We start from the raw sequence: 14,052 nt of genomic DNA, 5'->3' as shown, positions 1-14,052 counted from the left end.
AAATAGGGTTCACTTTTGACCACAGATTTGTAAATAACAAGAACACTCAATATGAAGGTTTATAAATAAAAGTACCAGTCATAATATACATTTCATGATATTTTGAGAAAACAAACACTTCAACGTGCCCATAAAACTAAATTTAACATTACGCACAATACTTGTCAAACATTTTAATAGGCTCTAGTGAAGTAGATTCACTTCCTATTTTAACAGAGCTAAGGTAAATAAATTAAAATGCAAAAATAAAATATTTTATTATTATTGTTTTAAATTCATTAAAATATTACATTTTCAAACCAGCTTTGTTCTGGTAAATTCACGCAAGTGTTAAACACTAACAAACAATGCATTATTATAAAATAATTTATAGGTAGGTACGATTTGTACATGCAAGGGACTATAACAACCGTAATACATACCCATAAAAGAAAACAATGATGGTTGAAAAATTGGCAATATTAGAATTTAAATTTTTCAAATAATAATGTTAGCAAAATTATCAATTACGTACTCATAAATATTAGTTATGTAATCTTATTACGTAATGTAAAAGTTTGTCATAAATGCAAACACAATTTAAAATTATAACTACATTTAACTTATCACCAAAATTATGAAATGTAAAAAAAAATCCAAGAAATTTTATAATGTTACGCTCACATTTATATAACAATAATTTCACGATTAATTATAAGAGTTGTATGAACATTTTTTTTTAATTCTTGTGGAATATTGAAACTTGTAACGGTGGCGGACAAAATATTAAATCTTAATATTTAATTTCACAATTAAATGCGCTAGTGGTTTTACACCACATCTATAGTTAAGTACTTTTACTTGTCTCTAAGTTCTAATGAGTCCATAGGGTAAAAATATTAAACATTTCTATTAAGAACAATAACTTTCTATATTTATTTGAACGTATTTGTACATTATTACAACAAAATCGAACGAATGTATTTACCATTCGTCAGTCTTTTGCAACCCCTTTGAAGTACACTCTCACAATATTTTCACGCGACACCTTTAAACGACGAACATTGGAACGCATTGTGCGGATAGCCACCACTCGATCAGCCTAAGTGGAAAATAGTTTTTCATTCCCAACGCGATGCGAATCTATTCACGAAGATACAAAGACTTGTCGCGCATTTCATAATAATTAACATCACAGATATTTACAAATATAAGTTCAGAGGGTTGAAAATGTGCGGAATGTCGGCACTATCACCATTTTAAAAGTCAATAAAAATATAACACTAACAGCAATGAAGCAGAAACCAATTCAATAGAAGTAACAGCATAGTCATAACTAGAACAAGTTGTAACAAGTGCAAAAACAAATTGTTTAAATGATTTCAATTTTCAGTGAATATTTATCAACAATGTTATGCTATTATAACAACTTTTTAGTTTGAAAAAAAAAAACTTCATGCAAATTAACTGATAGGCGGCACTAATATTCTGACTAGGAATATAAAGTACTAGCTTTTTACCGCAACTTCATCCGCGAGGAATTTAAAAAGATAAAAACTTAGTAAGTAGCCTGTGTTTTTCTAGGCTATGTTCTACACATGTGCCAAATTTCATCATATTCTGTTAAGCTGTTTTGGAGATACGTAGTAACAAACATCGATTCATCCAAACTTTAATAATATTACTGACTGTAATATATAGCTAGGTTTTTATATTCTTAATCAGACATGAGGTGTGATTGAAATAAAATAAAGTAGATTATTAATTTTGTAAATATGGCTCTTATAGACTTAAGTATTAAATCCTAACTTAAAAACTAACTTTTCAAATACTAAAGGATTGTCATGCTGCTACGACTAATTCAATAATGATAAATATAATACTAATTACTAAAAGATTTCTTCAAAATATATAAATAGTTTATGGAAATAGGGAGGTAAATTTTAAGCAACATAAGGCACTGTTGCTATGTAACTAGATTAAAAAACCATACTCTCATAATAAACTAAAATAAAAAACACATTATTTATCACAGTGGTGAAATTACGCAACTACTAAGTAAAACGTTGGGTGCTATAATGTTGCATAAATACATTTTTTTAGTAAAAATGTTTTATAAAAAATAATGTTTTGAAGAAATTTACATTTACTCTAAATTTTATATTAAGCAAGAGATGTCTAACCCATGGCTTTTTTGTATGACTAACTACAGCAATATATCATCAAACTTTAAGGCCATCAACTAAGCTTAAAGTAAGAGAGGCCTGTGTCCAGCACTGGCCACAATGGTTTTATAGAAAGCTGATGTTAAGATTTATTCAGATTAATTAGATTCATATGACTTATTTCAAAGAAAAACCAATAGAAATCATCTCCAACCTATATCCATTCAACAAACATACAATAGAACAAAATACAACATATTCTCTCGTATTAATTCTTTCTTGCCACCACTTCCTCTGCATGAGTCATTCTAAAACATTAATTTAAGAACTTCTTTGAAAAAATGACAGTAAATTCTAAGGCACTGTCACTAGAAACCATAATAAGTTGCTAAATAATTAGCAAAATATTATTTCTGTAGTTCTTTTACAAACATGATAAAATGATTATTTATTAAATCAACAAATATAAAGGCCTCTTCTTATTTGGGCCGAGGATGAATTATGCTTCTTAAACTGTATAAAAAATATATATATTAACGTTCTCGACGTGCCCTTTTAGCTCTTGCAGTTGGAACAGGTGTATGGTCATCATCATCTCTTCGCTTAGTTGGTGCCTGGGGCCGCTGCAGTTGACTTTGAGCGGTGAGTTGAAGCTGTAAGGCGTGCGTATTTAATCTCTCTGCCAGCAGTAATGGCTTCAGTGCTGCCATTTTGTGGCTGTACAATGTCACACGAGGTCTACTGTTAACAGCGGCCGTTAACTGTTCCCGAACACTCATTTCTGTGTTATCCGAATTATTATTCCATTGATCATTATTTTTCTGCACATGTGTGTCTTCAGTATCTGTTTCCTTTTTTTCCTCAGATGTTTCTGGCTCTTCATTATCCGGACTGCATATAATATGTACTTGTGCCCTTACTTCAGCATCAAATTTAGATATAGTGCTAACAAGGGGCTTTGCCCATCCTATATGTAAAATAGGAGTTTGGCTGCCTTCCTCCCACTTGCAAATGCCATCGTAAAACCTTAAATCAGAATTTTTAATTGGTTGTAGTTAAATAATTTAAAAAATTAATATATTCTCATCACAGTGTAAAAAAGAAAATGGAAAATGTGTTTAAAATAACTAACCGTAGTAAAGATGCAAAGCATTCAGGATCTTTTAAAATAGACCTTGCTGAATGTCCCGAACTTTCAGCTTTCATAAGTTGCGGAATTAATTCATTTGCGATCTCTGCAAATTCTTTGTATATTTCCTCGTCATCACGTGAATAATTATAACTGAAAAAACATTAGATTATAGCAGGAAAATATAATATTTCTATTATTTTACAATATAGTCACAGGCAATGGGAGTCATGGTAGATCCCGCTACAACAATATTTGTTGGGTGCACGCATGAATGGGTCAGGTCCACCAGTCAAATAAGACCACACAAAGAAGACAGGAGTGAAATGGAAGCAATTCCACGTCTCGTCTGATAAGAGTGGTGCCAGAGGCCCAGTAAAGGAAAATATTGTCTTTCTGTGCATCCCCTCCCCTGTCGATTACAGTTAGGCATCTGCCGTTGCGGATTTTTATTTCTATGAGCAGCGGTCACTTTGCTATTTCGGTGAAGCCGATGGCCACCTTATAATAATAAAAAACCACTATCGTATTTATAAAGATCTAAACCGGTATAAAGAGATCTTCAAGAACTGAAACATTAACTCTACAATATACTCTCAATATTATTATGAAAAGTGTTAAGATGTTAATGAAAAAGACTACTCACTGTCTTATAACATCACCAGCACAAGCCCATGCATTAAAAGCTTCCTTGTACATCTTATGTCGATGATAATAGCCGCCTTGGAATGTGTAAGGATATACATGTCTGTCGTCATAATATGTTCTTGCAGATCTGATGGCTTGAACATAAAGAGCCGCTGAGTCCGGCCTTAAAGGCTTACTACCATTTTCTTCCAATATCAATGTGTCTTCTGTACTTTCAGAACAATTTGATATTCTCATGTATTCATCCAAGTCACCCAAATTTCCCAAAGCCATTGGATATGCATCTAAATGACCTAAAATATAACATTCCATCAAATTTATATTGTTTTTTCTAATATTGTTAGTAAATGAGAATACTATTACTAACAATTTTAATTATATACAAAAAAAATTATTTACATAATTACCATACCACTATCATATAAGAGCCATAGAAGTCTATGTTGCATTTGGGCCACTTCATGGACATCAATTGTTGGTGTTAAAGTTGGATTAATTGATGAGACTAATGCGGCCAGTTCCATCATACGGGTACACACAACAGGTTTTCCGGCTACATATAACCATGAGCGAGCTGAGACACCATCACCCACTGACCGGCCTCTTTTGTCTTCATTACCTTTGCCATGCCATGTGACCTTTAAAACCACAACATAGCAAAATTAATAGTTTTTCTATTAATATCTATACTAATCTAAATATTTCTTTAAAGTTTAAATATTTTTTGTACATATTTTCCAGTCAACAAATATTCAAGGTTGTGCATAGGTCTTCTTCAATGATAGCCTAGAAGCCATTTCCATGCTAACCTTTATTATTAAAAATCTAAATTAAAACAAAAATTACCTCGGCCGTATCTGTCCCATCTTTTCCAAAAACGACCCAAGCGTGATCTTCTGATAGTGCGAGATGTACATCCCTTTTACTTAAAACTTGACATCCCGCCGTTACTGCAAATGCAACACCAAAGCAATCGAGTTTATTTCCAGTCAAAAAACTGTAAACTGATTGAAGATGGGCCCGGTCCTTGTAATAACTTCGAGTCAAAGAATTCCACACGACATCTGCTACTCGCTTAACTAAGTCACGAGTTGCAAATTCCCCGTTAAGTAACTTGGCGTCAACACCTGCTCTCATCAAAGATACAAAACGCTCGTAGAGAGATTTCACTTCCTCCCATTCTATGGAAGGGAATTTCATTTTAATGAACTTATTAGTCGCCAAATTAACATCTTTTTCGCTATTTTTCACGTTTGTTAAGTTGTTTTCCACCGCTCCAACTATTATGGAAAACAAGGCAAGGTCCGGTTCTTTTTCACTGCGCAGTTGTTCCTCAAAAATAGTACAAACTTTTCTAATACTGTCTATAGGAAAAAAATGTTTATATTCCGAAATGTTTGACATTATTTATATTACATTATTTTAAATAGTTGCAGAAATAAATTAATTTTGCGTACACAACAATATTCCGATATGCCGGTTACCACAGACAAAATATAAAAAGTAAAAACACCGCACAAACTCAGATTAAGAATTATAAAAAGCTGAACCAAGGAGTAAACTTATCTTCATTTAGAAGAAAAACGATAGTTATAAATTTTGGCTATAATACCTTGTTTGATGTACGGTATTGATTTACAATAAGATGACTACTTTAATTATTATTTTTTATGAACATACTGTTTTAGCGAAATTTTGTGTATTAGAAAATATCTAGAATCTACCTATATTTTGTGAATGCTTGGATGGATGTTTGTTAGAACGTATTTCTAGAATGGGTCAATGGATTTGAAAATAGTCGGGAAGAATATGTATTCTTGTAGCTTATGTAAGCTACTAATTAAGATTTTTTAATTCCGCGTGGACAGAGTCGCAGACGACAGCTAGTTATTTTATAACTTTTGGTTCTTGTCTTTGTCAACAATCGTCAATGTCAAATCAAATGCCTGCCAAACTGTCAATCCAATGCGAATATGCGTAAAAGCACGCAAAACTATGATTAGATTAATTGTTTGATAATTTTTATGTGAACATATTTTATTATTACAGATAAATATTCCGGGATTGGCATAGAAATATTTTGAGTAATTGATAACATGAACAGTACCAGCGAAAACCATATTATACGTTATCGTAAGAAATATAAATATATGAAAAAAAGAACCAAAACTTTAATTATAGTAAGTTGCTTCAAAGTCCTGTTAAGACAGTAAAAGAGTTTACTTTCTTTTAAGTATTTCAAAGGTGAATTGAGTAATTACAGTAATTAATAAATGGTTTTTGTTTGGTGTTTTAGTTGAGTAACTATTTTTCGTAAATAAACAGCAGTACAATCAGACAACCATATATGAAGTAGGATTATGATTAATTAGTATTCCAATAACATTTTGTCTATTTTTAGGAAAATGCAGCATTATGTGATGAAGTGGCAAAAATCCAAGAAAATATACTTATTGTAAAAGATGAAAGAAAGTTTTTATTACGTAAGTTACTTGAGTTGGAAAATGAATCAGAAACACAACAAAGTAGATATGAAACTATCACTCATAATGGTTCAAAATCTAAACCTAAGAAAAGAAAAAGTCTTGAAGATGGAGGAAAAAACATATCATCTAATACTTTAAGTTAATCCAATCCAGTATAAGTATACTTAATAAATATTTAGTCATAAAAAGTTGTTAATTTTAATTATATATCAAATATATAAAAAAATTCAAACTGATTGTTTTGTACACCACTCCCACACTAATGACACAGATTGAATTGCTTGTTTATCAATACCCCACTGTGGCACCGCCATGTGACTTTGGCTTGGTCTGTACATCTTGTTCTTGCCCTAGCCAACTAGTTTTCTTTAAATCTACCCCTACATTATTTTTGGATAGTCTCTTCTTGTAGAGTAGACGGGTTAACCAAAAATATTAATATAAATATACTGGTTGGAATTTGGCAAGAGTAGAAATAGAACCTAGGGTCACAATTACCTACAAACTTTGGCTTAACTGACTAAAGTTAGGTTCTGATGTAATTTCTATGTCCATGTCCTAAACCTATAACATCTGAATATTCTTAATGTTTAACATGTTAATCAACTGCTTTTATTCATTGGCTAAAATATTTTTGTCAAAATGGAAAAACAAAATAATAATCAAAAATTATTCATACATTTTATAAAGTACACATTTAAAGATCATATAATCTTACATTATGAATTTGAGAAACTGCTTATTTTGACTGAATTGAAATATATCAACATCTTATTTTGGAATAATAGAAGTATTACAAATTTTAAAACTACACACAACACTGATATTGGTAATTATGGCTATGGTGATATAATTAGAATTCAAAATTGATTACATATTTAGCTGCAATAAGTGCAAGTTTCCTCTTGAAAAAATTGAGATACACCAAGAATGTATTTCTTTATCTTTTTTACATTAGATATATTCATTCGCCCACATCTTCGTCTGCAAATGACAAAAGTTGGCTACTAGGTTTTTGTCTCACTCTGTTTTTTCTCTTTTGACACTTACTGTCAGGTAACATTGTGGGTTTCAATTTAGCTTGAAAAATAACCTTTTGGCTTAGATCAGCTTTAGTTTCATTTTTTTCTTTCTCTAATCTTTGTGTCTCAACTTCTGCCTCCTCTGCAGTAAGATCTCCATCTTTCAAAACAACAACCTGAGGTTTCTCACTTTCTTCGTCATCAACAAAATCCTCATCCCTATTTTCCAATTTATCAAACTTATGATTTGTATCGTCATATCCTGCTTCCTTTTTTAGCATTTTAAGGAAATGAGGGTCTTCTGGTTTGATGTAGCTTACATTTCTTTTTCTGTTCATTTTGCGTTTCCGAAAGCGAAGCGCAGCTTATTCTAAAAAGTTATATTGTTTTAAATATTGTCAATAATAATTTAATACGGAATCAATTCAAAAATAATGAAAAAGGGCTATTCAGGGGCTAAGGGCTATTCACCCACAGTGCGAATTATAACATAAACAATTGATGATTTCTACTATTTAATTTCGTACTTACATTTAAAATATTAACAGTGTTGTAAGTTGTTTAAATTATACACATATAAGTGTTAAACCTTCCTAATTCAGTTGTTAAATTTCCAAATAATATCATATATTTATGTGACTAATGTTGAATGATTGAAAATCCTAGAAAATATCAATAACATGCGAAGTTTGTACGTATAATAAGAATCAAAGAGTAGATAAAGAAAAAAGTACAAAAGAATAATTTTTAATGCCTTTGCACGCAATGAATTCAGTTTTATAGGAAAAATTTGCTAGATTCTTTATCTATCTATCTCCTGCCGAACACTTCCTTTAATGTGAAATTTTTAATTTTTAATTTTTTTTACCAAACCTCTTCATAACCAAAGGGTAGAAACCTATTTACAAACAGAAGACTCATTTTACTTTTAGTTTGGATCCTTAGTTTTAGTCATTTTAGTATTCGAAATTAAGCAATAGCATTTAAAATATCCCTAGTTTTAGTAATTTTATTACTCGGTCATACATTACACAATGGACAACAATAATCTATGCTTTGGGCATAGACTTAACGACGACATGTATGTTAGCTTTTCAAGCTTCACGAAAACAACGGATTAGTGTGAATGGAAGTGCAGTTGGTTTATTACGCCGCAAAATAGATTTGATGGTGAGTTATATCACGTATAATAAATAATATAAGTTAAATGATTATGTGGTGTTAAATATTTTGGAATCGTTTTAGAACCCAAACGTACATTTCGATAAAAACGTCATTGATAATCGTACGGGGTGTGTGCTCGATTAATGATGCTTTTTTATTTGAATAAGTATTTATTTATGTCGCTAAACTATACAACTCTTATGTTTTGAAGAGTTCTCCATGTTAAAGATTATCAATGTTCTTTGGAGTCACATAAGTATAATTTATAGGTTATAGCTTGTTTTGCCCTTTCTAATTGTACGTTTATTTCTTTCAGTATGTCATGTTATATGGAATGAATGTGAATAATTCAGGCAATTTTTGATTTTACAAAAGGGTTTTAAATCAAAACAAAATTTAATACAAGCATAAAAATGTCAGCACTAGAGCAGCAAGCCACCAAGCTACTGGACTTTAATCAAAAATTAGATATCAATTTGCTGGATAATATTGTTGGTTGCTTATATTCTTCTGTTGGAGAACAACAGCGTATTGCACAAGACATCCTTACAGCACATAAGGAGCATCCAGATGCTTGGACTCGTGTTGATACAATACTGGAATATTCTCAGAATCAGGAAACTAAATACTATGCTTTACAAATTTTGGAGCAGGTAATACAAACACGATGGAAAGTTTTGCCAAGGAATCAGTGTGAAGGTATCAAAAAATACATCGTTGGATTGATAATTAAAAACTCATCGGACCCAGTAACCATGGAAAATAACAAAGTGTATTTAAAAAAACTAAACATGATTTTAATACAAGTTTTGAAAAGGGAATGGCCACACAACTGGGAGACTTTTGTAAGTGATATAGTTGGGGCATCCAAAACAAATGAGAGTCTCTGTCAGAATAACATGGTGATATTAAAGCTGCTTAGTGAAGAAGTATTTGTCTTCAGTACTGGTCAACTCACTCAAACAAAAGCTAAGCATCTCAAAGACACTATGTGTTCTGAATTTAGCCAAATCTTTCAACTTTGTCAGTTTGTTCTGGAAAATTCACAAAATGCACCATTGGTTGATGCTACTCTGCATACCCTGCTAAGATTTTTGAATTGGATTCCTCTTGGCTACATATTTGAAATGAAATTGATAAGCACTTTAATCTTTAAGTTTCTGAATGTTCCAATGTTCCGCAATGTCACATTAAGTTGTTTGACTGAGATAGCTGGTGTGACTGTCAGTAACTATGAGGATCAATTTGTAGCCCTATTGGTGCAAACAATGGAGCAACTGGAGGTAATGCTGCCTCGTAATACAAACATAAGAGAAGCTTATGCTAATGGGAGAGATCAGGAACAAATATTTATACAAAACTTGGCCTTATTCCTTTGTACTTACTTAAAAGAGCATGGACAGCTTATAGAGCGAAGAGGTTTAACCAATACCCTTATGGATGCTCTTCGCTACCTCGTTTTGATATCAGAAGTAGAAGAGGTAGAGATCTTTAAAATTTGTTTAGAGTTTTGGAATGCATTGGCCACTGACTTGTACAAGATAGCACCATGTTCTCATTCAGGTGGATTGTATAGCCTTGGAAAAAACATGGGACGGAAAGCACTATATGCCGATGTGCTGAGCAGTGTTCGTTACATAATGATATCTCGAATGGCAAGACCAGAAGAAGTTCTTGTAGTAGAAAATGAGAATGGTGAAGTTGTCCGAGAATTTATGAAGGACACTGATTCAATTAATTTATATAAAAACATGAGAGAAACACTTGTTTATCTTACTCATTTAGATTACCAAGATACAGAACGTATTATGACAGAGAAACTACAAAATCAAGTCAATGGAGCTGAATGGTCTTGGAAAAACCTTAATACACTTTGTTGGGCTATCGGTTCGATATCCGGAGCCATGATGGAAGAAGATGAAAAGCGATTCTTAGTTGTTGTGATTAAAGACCTTTTGGGGTTATGTGAACAGAAAAAAGGTAAAGATAACAAAGCTATAATTGCCAGTAACATTATGTATGTTGTTGGGCAGTATCCACGCTTCTTAAGAGCCCATTGGAAATTTTTAAAAACAGTTGTAAACAAACTGTTTGAGTTTATGCATGAGACTCATGATGGTGTTCAAGATATGGCTTGTGATACTTTCATAAAAATCGCGTTAAAATGTCGTCGTCATTTTGTCACCACCCAAGTTGGTGAAGCTTGTCCATTTATTGAAGAAATATTAAGTACAATCAGCTCTATAATTTGTGATTTACAACCATTGCAAGTACAGACGGTGTATGAAGCAGTTGGTTACATGATAAGTGCACAGGTAGACCAGGTTGCTCAAGAACAGCTCATTGAAAGGTACATGGTTCTTCCTAATCAGGTATGGGATGACATAATATCACAAGCATCACATAATGTTGATGTTTTAAAAGATGCTGAAGCTGTCAAACAGCTAGTAAGTATTCTTAAGACAAATGTGCGTGCTTGTCGTGCATTGGCACATCCCTATGTTGTACAACTTGGAAGAATATATTTAGACATGCTTAATGTTTACAAAGTTATGTCTGAAAATATCAGTCAAGCTATCACTTTAAATGGTGTAGCGGTAACTAAACAGCCCCTTATTAAGAACATGAGAATAATAAAGAAAGAGACTTTAAAATTGATAGCAAGTTGGGTTTCCCGATCTACGGACAATAGTATGGTGTTGGAAAATTTCATTCCACCTCTTCTTGATGCTGTTCTTTTAGACTATCAGAGGACAGCTATGCCTGATGCGAGAGAACCTGAGGTACTCTCTTGTATGGCTGCTATTGTGTATAAACTCGGAGGACACATTACTTCTGAGGTACCAAAAATTTTTGATGCTGTTTTTGAATGTACTTTGGAGATGATCAACAAAGACTTTGAAGAATATCCAGAGCATAGAACAGAATTCTTCTTGCTGCTGCAAGCAGTCAATACTCATTGTTTCAAAGCATTCCTGAGTATACCACCAGCACAGTTTAAATTAGTTTTGGATTCCATAATTTGGGCATTTAAACATACAATGAGAAATGTTGCCGATACTGGTCTTCAAATATTATTCCGATTGCTCCAAAATGTTGAACAACATCCTCAAGCTGCACAGAGCTTCTACCAGACGTATTTGTGTGATATTTTAGAACATGTGTTCAGTGTGGTCACAGACACATCACATGGTGCAGGCCTGACAATGCATGCCACTATTTTGGCATATATTTTCTCCTTGGTGGAGGCTGGCCGGGTCACAGTTCCTCTGGGACCTACTCCAGATAACGTTCTGTACATACAGGTAATTAAAATTGATACTTTTATTGTTTTTAAGGCATGTATGAATTAACTTACATTTACTTTGGGCTCATTTACATTTTTACTATAAAAAATATTTTTATTATATTTATGGTAGTATTTTATAATTCTTTTAAGTTCCTACTACTTAGGTTGTTTAAAGTCTATTAGTATATGGGTTAAAAAATAAACATTTTCTTTCAGGAATATGTAGCAAATCTACTGAAAACTGCATTCCCTCACCTGTCTGATAATCAAATAAAAATAACTGTGGAAGGATTGTTTAATTTGGACCAAGATATTCCAGCATTTAAAGATCATCTAAGAGATTTCCTAGTTCAGATTCGTGTAAGTATTCATCAAGTCAACTACTGAAATTTAGTTTTTAACTCATTAGCCATAACCATAACATTAAACGAAAATCTATATATATATAAAAGAAAGTCGTGTTAGTTACACTATTTATAACTCAAGTACGGCTGAATCGATTTGACTGGAAATTGGTGGGCAGGTAGTTTAGAACCAGGAAACGGACATAGGATCATTTTTACCCCGTATTTATTTTTTATTCCGCGCGGACGGAGTCGCGGGTCAAAGCTAGTAATAAAATATATATTCAACGATGAGGCACTGCTTAATTGGGTGTAGTATTAACAATATGTTTTATTTTTTAACACCAGTAAGGTGTTAGGTTCAAACATAGATATTTTACGTCTAGATGGGTTTCATACAAGTTCGACGATTTTAGAAATGTGATTAGTGTGCGTGACGCAAATGTTAACCAATATGAAAAATGTTGATGAAAAATGTTCCCAAATTCGGGAAATGTAGTGTTTAAAAACTGAAAGAAAAAAAGTCAATTCAACAATTTTTTAAGTTTCTAGTCAAAGGTTTGAGTTTGATTTTAACTTGATTGGTTTTCCATAACATGTTCATATTAAATAAGAAAATGTAAATTTCAGGAATATACCGGTGAAGATGACAGTGACCTGTATTTAGAAGAGCGGTTGTTTGCTCTTCGTCAAGCGCAAGAAGAGAAGCGAAGGGTGCAACTGTCTGTACCAGGCATCCTCAATCCTCACGAATTGCCGGAAGAAATGCAAGATTAACGTCAAGTAGACTTTAGTGTTCAGGTCTGATAAGCTAATAATAACAGTACATTTAGCATAAATATTGTAGTAAAATGAAATAAGAACAATTGCACATTTTATTCATAATAATATGATTAATAATAATTTTGTGTTAAAAATTTTGCACCAAATTTTATTTTTAAAAAATTCGGAATATCGAGATTTAATTATTCTGCTGGAAATACATTTGGGAAATATGTGTTAAGTGGACTGTTGTCATTAAATTGATCTGCTCCTTGTGCAGTTTTAACAATACCTTGTTATGCCAGTTGTACAAAGGTCGCTTGGAACAATGCTAGATGATGAATGCAAGTGAAAAGATTACAACACAAGTCTTTTCAAATAAGGTATGTGGAGCTAGCACAAGACAAATCAAATGGCCTTTATTAAACATAGATATACAGGAACTCACATCAGTCTATGTTTGCCTGAAGAAAATCGTGAACACTAACAATTTTTGTTGTCAAATATTCTAGAATTAATAGAAGATGACTGTGATGGTACCAGTGTGGAATTCGCAACATAATCGCTACAGAATCTGAGTATTATCGAGTAGGTTCTAGGAAAAACTTTTTAAGTGAATCGCTGTTAGTAACATTTTTTCTTATGATTTATTATTAAATGTTATCTGAACTAACTTTCATAATGGTTTAGTAATATAACCATTCTTGGTGGGTTTCCGAATGCGTTTTGGGTCCGCTTAACTGTCTTTCAATTTGTGTTTTCAATAAACAGTTATATAAGAATTTGTGTTTCAATGATTATGTTACAAAATAAAGGCGATCGATACTTTATCAGAGTATTTTTTACATTATGTTGTCTTCAGCTCATACATGTGTCTCTATTGAGGTGCTCAATACCTACCCAAGCTAAGGGTGATTAGGCAACCACGCTGGCCCAGTATAGATTGGTTTCTTCATAGTGAAGGCTGTATCACGATGTTTTCCTTCTTTTTCATAGTATTAGGTGGTAAATATTCTTTTCTTCCTTCATCCCTTCAAACCGAAATGCTGAATACCTCCACTGCT

The 14,052-nt window shown here is 32.4% G+C and overlaps 3 protein-coding genes and 1 non-coding gene across 5 annotated transcripts; 2 read left to right on the top strand and 2 right to left on the bottom strand.

Moving 5' to 3' along the window:
* Window positions 1-148: 148 nt before the first annotated feature.
* Window positions 149-6,358, top strand: LOC106709577. 2 transcript variants are annotated; one of them, XR_006756163.1, is made up of 3 exons: window positions 149-223; window positions 2,704-2,786; window positions 6,323-6,358. It is a non-coding gene; the product is annotated as an uncharacterized LOC106709577 (transcript). The 2 variants fall into 2 exon arrangements; XR_006756162.1 differs by lacking the exon at window positions 6,323-6,358 and adding an exon at window positions 3,010-3,074.
* Window positions 2,167-5,425, bottom strand: LOC106709532 (menin). The gene is made up of 5 exons (XM_014501355.2): window positions 4,768-5,425; window positions 4,334-4,559; window positions 3,920-4,214; window positions 3,277-3,426; window positions 2,167-3,170 (listed from the first exon to the last, which is right to left on the bottom strand). Exons 1-5 carry the CDS (start codon window positions 5,323-5,325, stop codon window positions 2,678-2,680), a joined length of 1,722 nt encoding a protein of 573 aa, XP_014356841.2. The 5' UTR covers window positions 5,326-5,425; the 3' UTR covers window positions 2,167-2,677.
* An 866-nt stretch (window positions 6,359-7,224) lies between the features above and the next one.
* LOC106709566 (uncharacterized protein KIAA1143 homolog) lies at window positions 7,225-8,119 on the bottom strand. Its single transcript, XM_014501391.2, has 2 exons — window positions 7,961-8,119; window positions 7,225-7,799 (listed from the first exon to the last, which is right to left on the bottom strand). The coding sequence occupies exon 2, from the start codon at window positions 7,765-7,767 to the stop codon at window positions 7,372-7,374; it is 396 nt and encodes a 131-aa protein (XP_014356877.1). The 5' UTR covers window positions 7,768-7,799; window positions 7,961-8,119; the 3' UTR covers window positions 7,225-7,371.
* Window positions 8,120-8,471: 352 nt separating this feature from the next.
* On the top strand, window positions 8,472-13,288 carry LOC106709586 (exportin-1). The gene is made up of 4 exons (XM_014501415.2): window positions 8,472-8,599; window positions 8,910-11,898; window positions 12,099-12,242; window positions 12,857-13,288. The coding sequence occupies exons 2-4, from the start codon at window positions 9,007-9,009 to the stop codon at window positions 13,001-13,003; spliced, it is 3,183 nt and encodes a 1,060-aa protein (XP_014356901.1). The 5' UTR covers window positions 8,472-8,599; window positions 8,910-9,006; the 3' UTR covers window positions 13,004-13,288.
* Window positions 13,289-14,052: the final 764 nt, after the last annotated feature.

This window comes from Papilio machaon, chromosome 7 (genome assembly GCF_912999745.1).
Source record: "Papilio machaon chromosome 7, ilPapMach1.1, whole genome shotgun sequence".
Classification (NCBI taxonomy): domain Eukaryota; kingdom Metazoa; phylum Arthropoda; class Insecta; order Lepidoptera; family Papilionidae; genus Papilio; species Papilio machaon.
This window is presented reverse-complemented; position numbering and strand designations above follow the sequence as displayed.

Excerpts from the sequence above, each read along its gene's own strand:
- LOC106709586 (XM_014501415.2), top strand. The coding sequence starts at position 9,007 with ATGTCAGCACTAGAGCAGCAAGCCACCAAGCTACTGGACTTTAATCAA. Across the intron at positions 11,899-12,098 it reads ATAACGTTCTGTACATACAG|GAATATGTAGCAAATCTACT; the intron begins GTAATTAAAATT and ends ATTTTCTTTCAG. Across the intron at positions 12,243-12,856 it reads ATTTCCTAGTTCAGATTCGT|GAATATACCGGTGAAGATGA; the intron begins GTAAGTATTCAT and ends TGTAAATTTCAG.
- LOC106709532 (XM_014501355.2), bottom strand. The coding sequence starts at position 5,325 with ATGTCAAACATTTCGGAATATAAACATTTTTTTCCTATAGACAGTATT. Across the intron at positions 4,560-4,767 it reads ATGGGACAGATACGGCCGAG|GTCACATGGCATGGCAAAGG; the intron begins GTAATTTTTGTT and ends GTGGTTTTAAAG. Across the intron at positions 4,215-4,333 it reads ATGGCTCTTATATGATAGTG|GTCATTTAGATGCATATCCA; the intron begins GTATGGTAATTA and ends GTTATATTTTAG.
- LOC106709566 (XM_014501391.2), bottom strand. The coding sequence starts at position 7,767 with ATGAACAGAAAAAGAAATGTAAGCTACATCAAACCAGAAGACCCTCAT.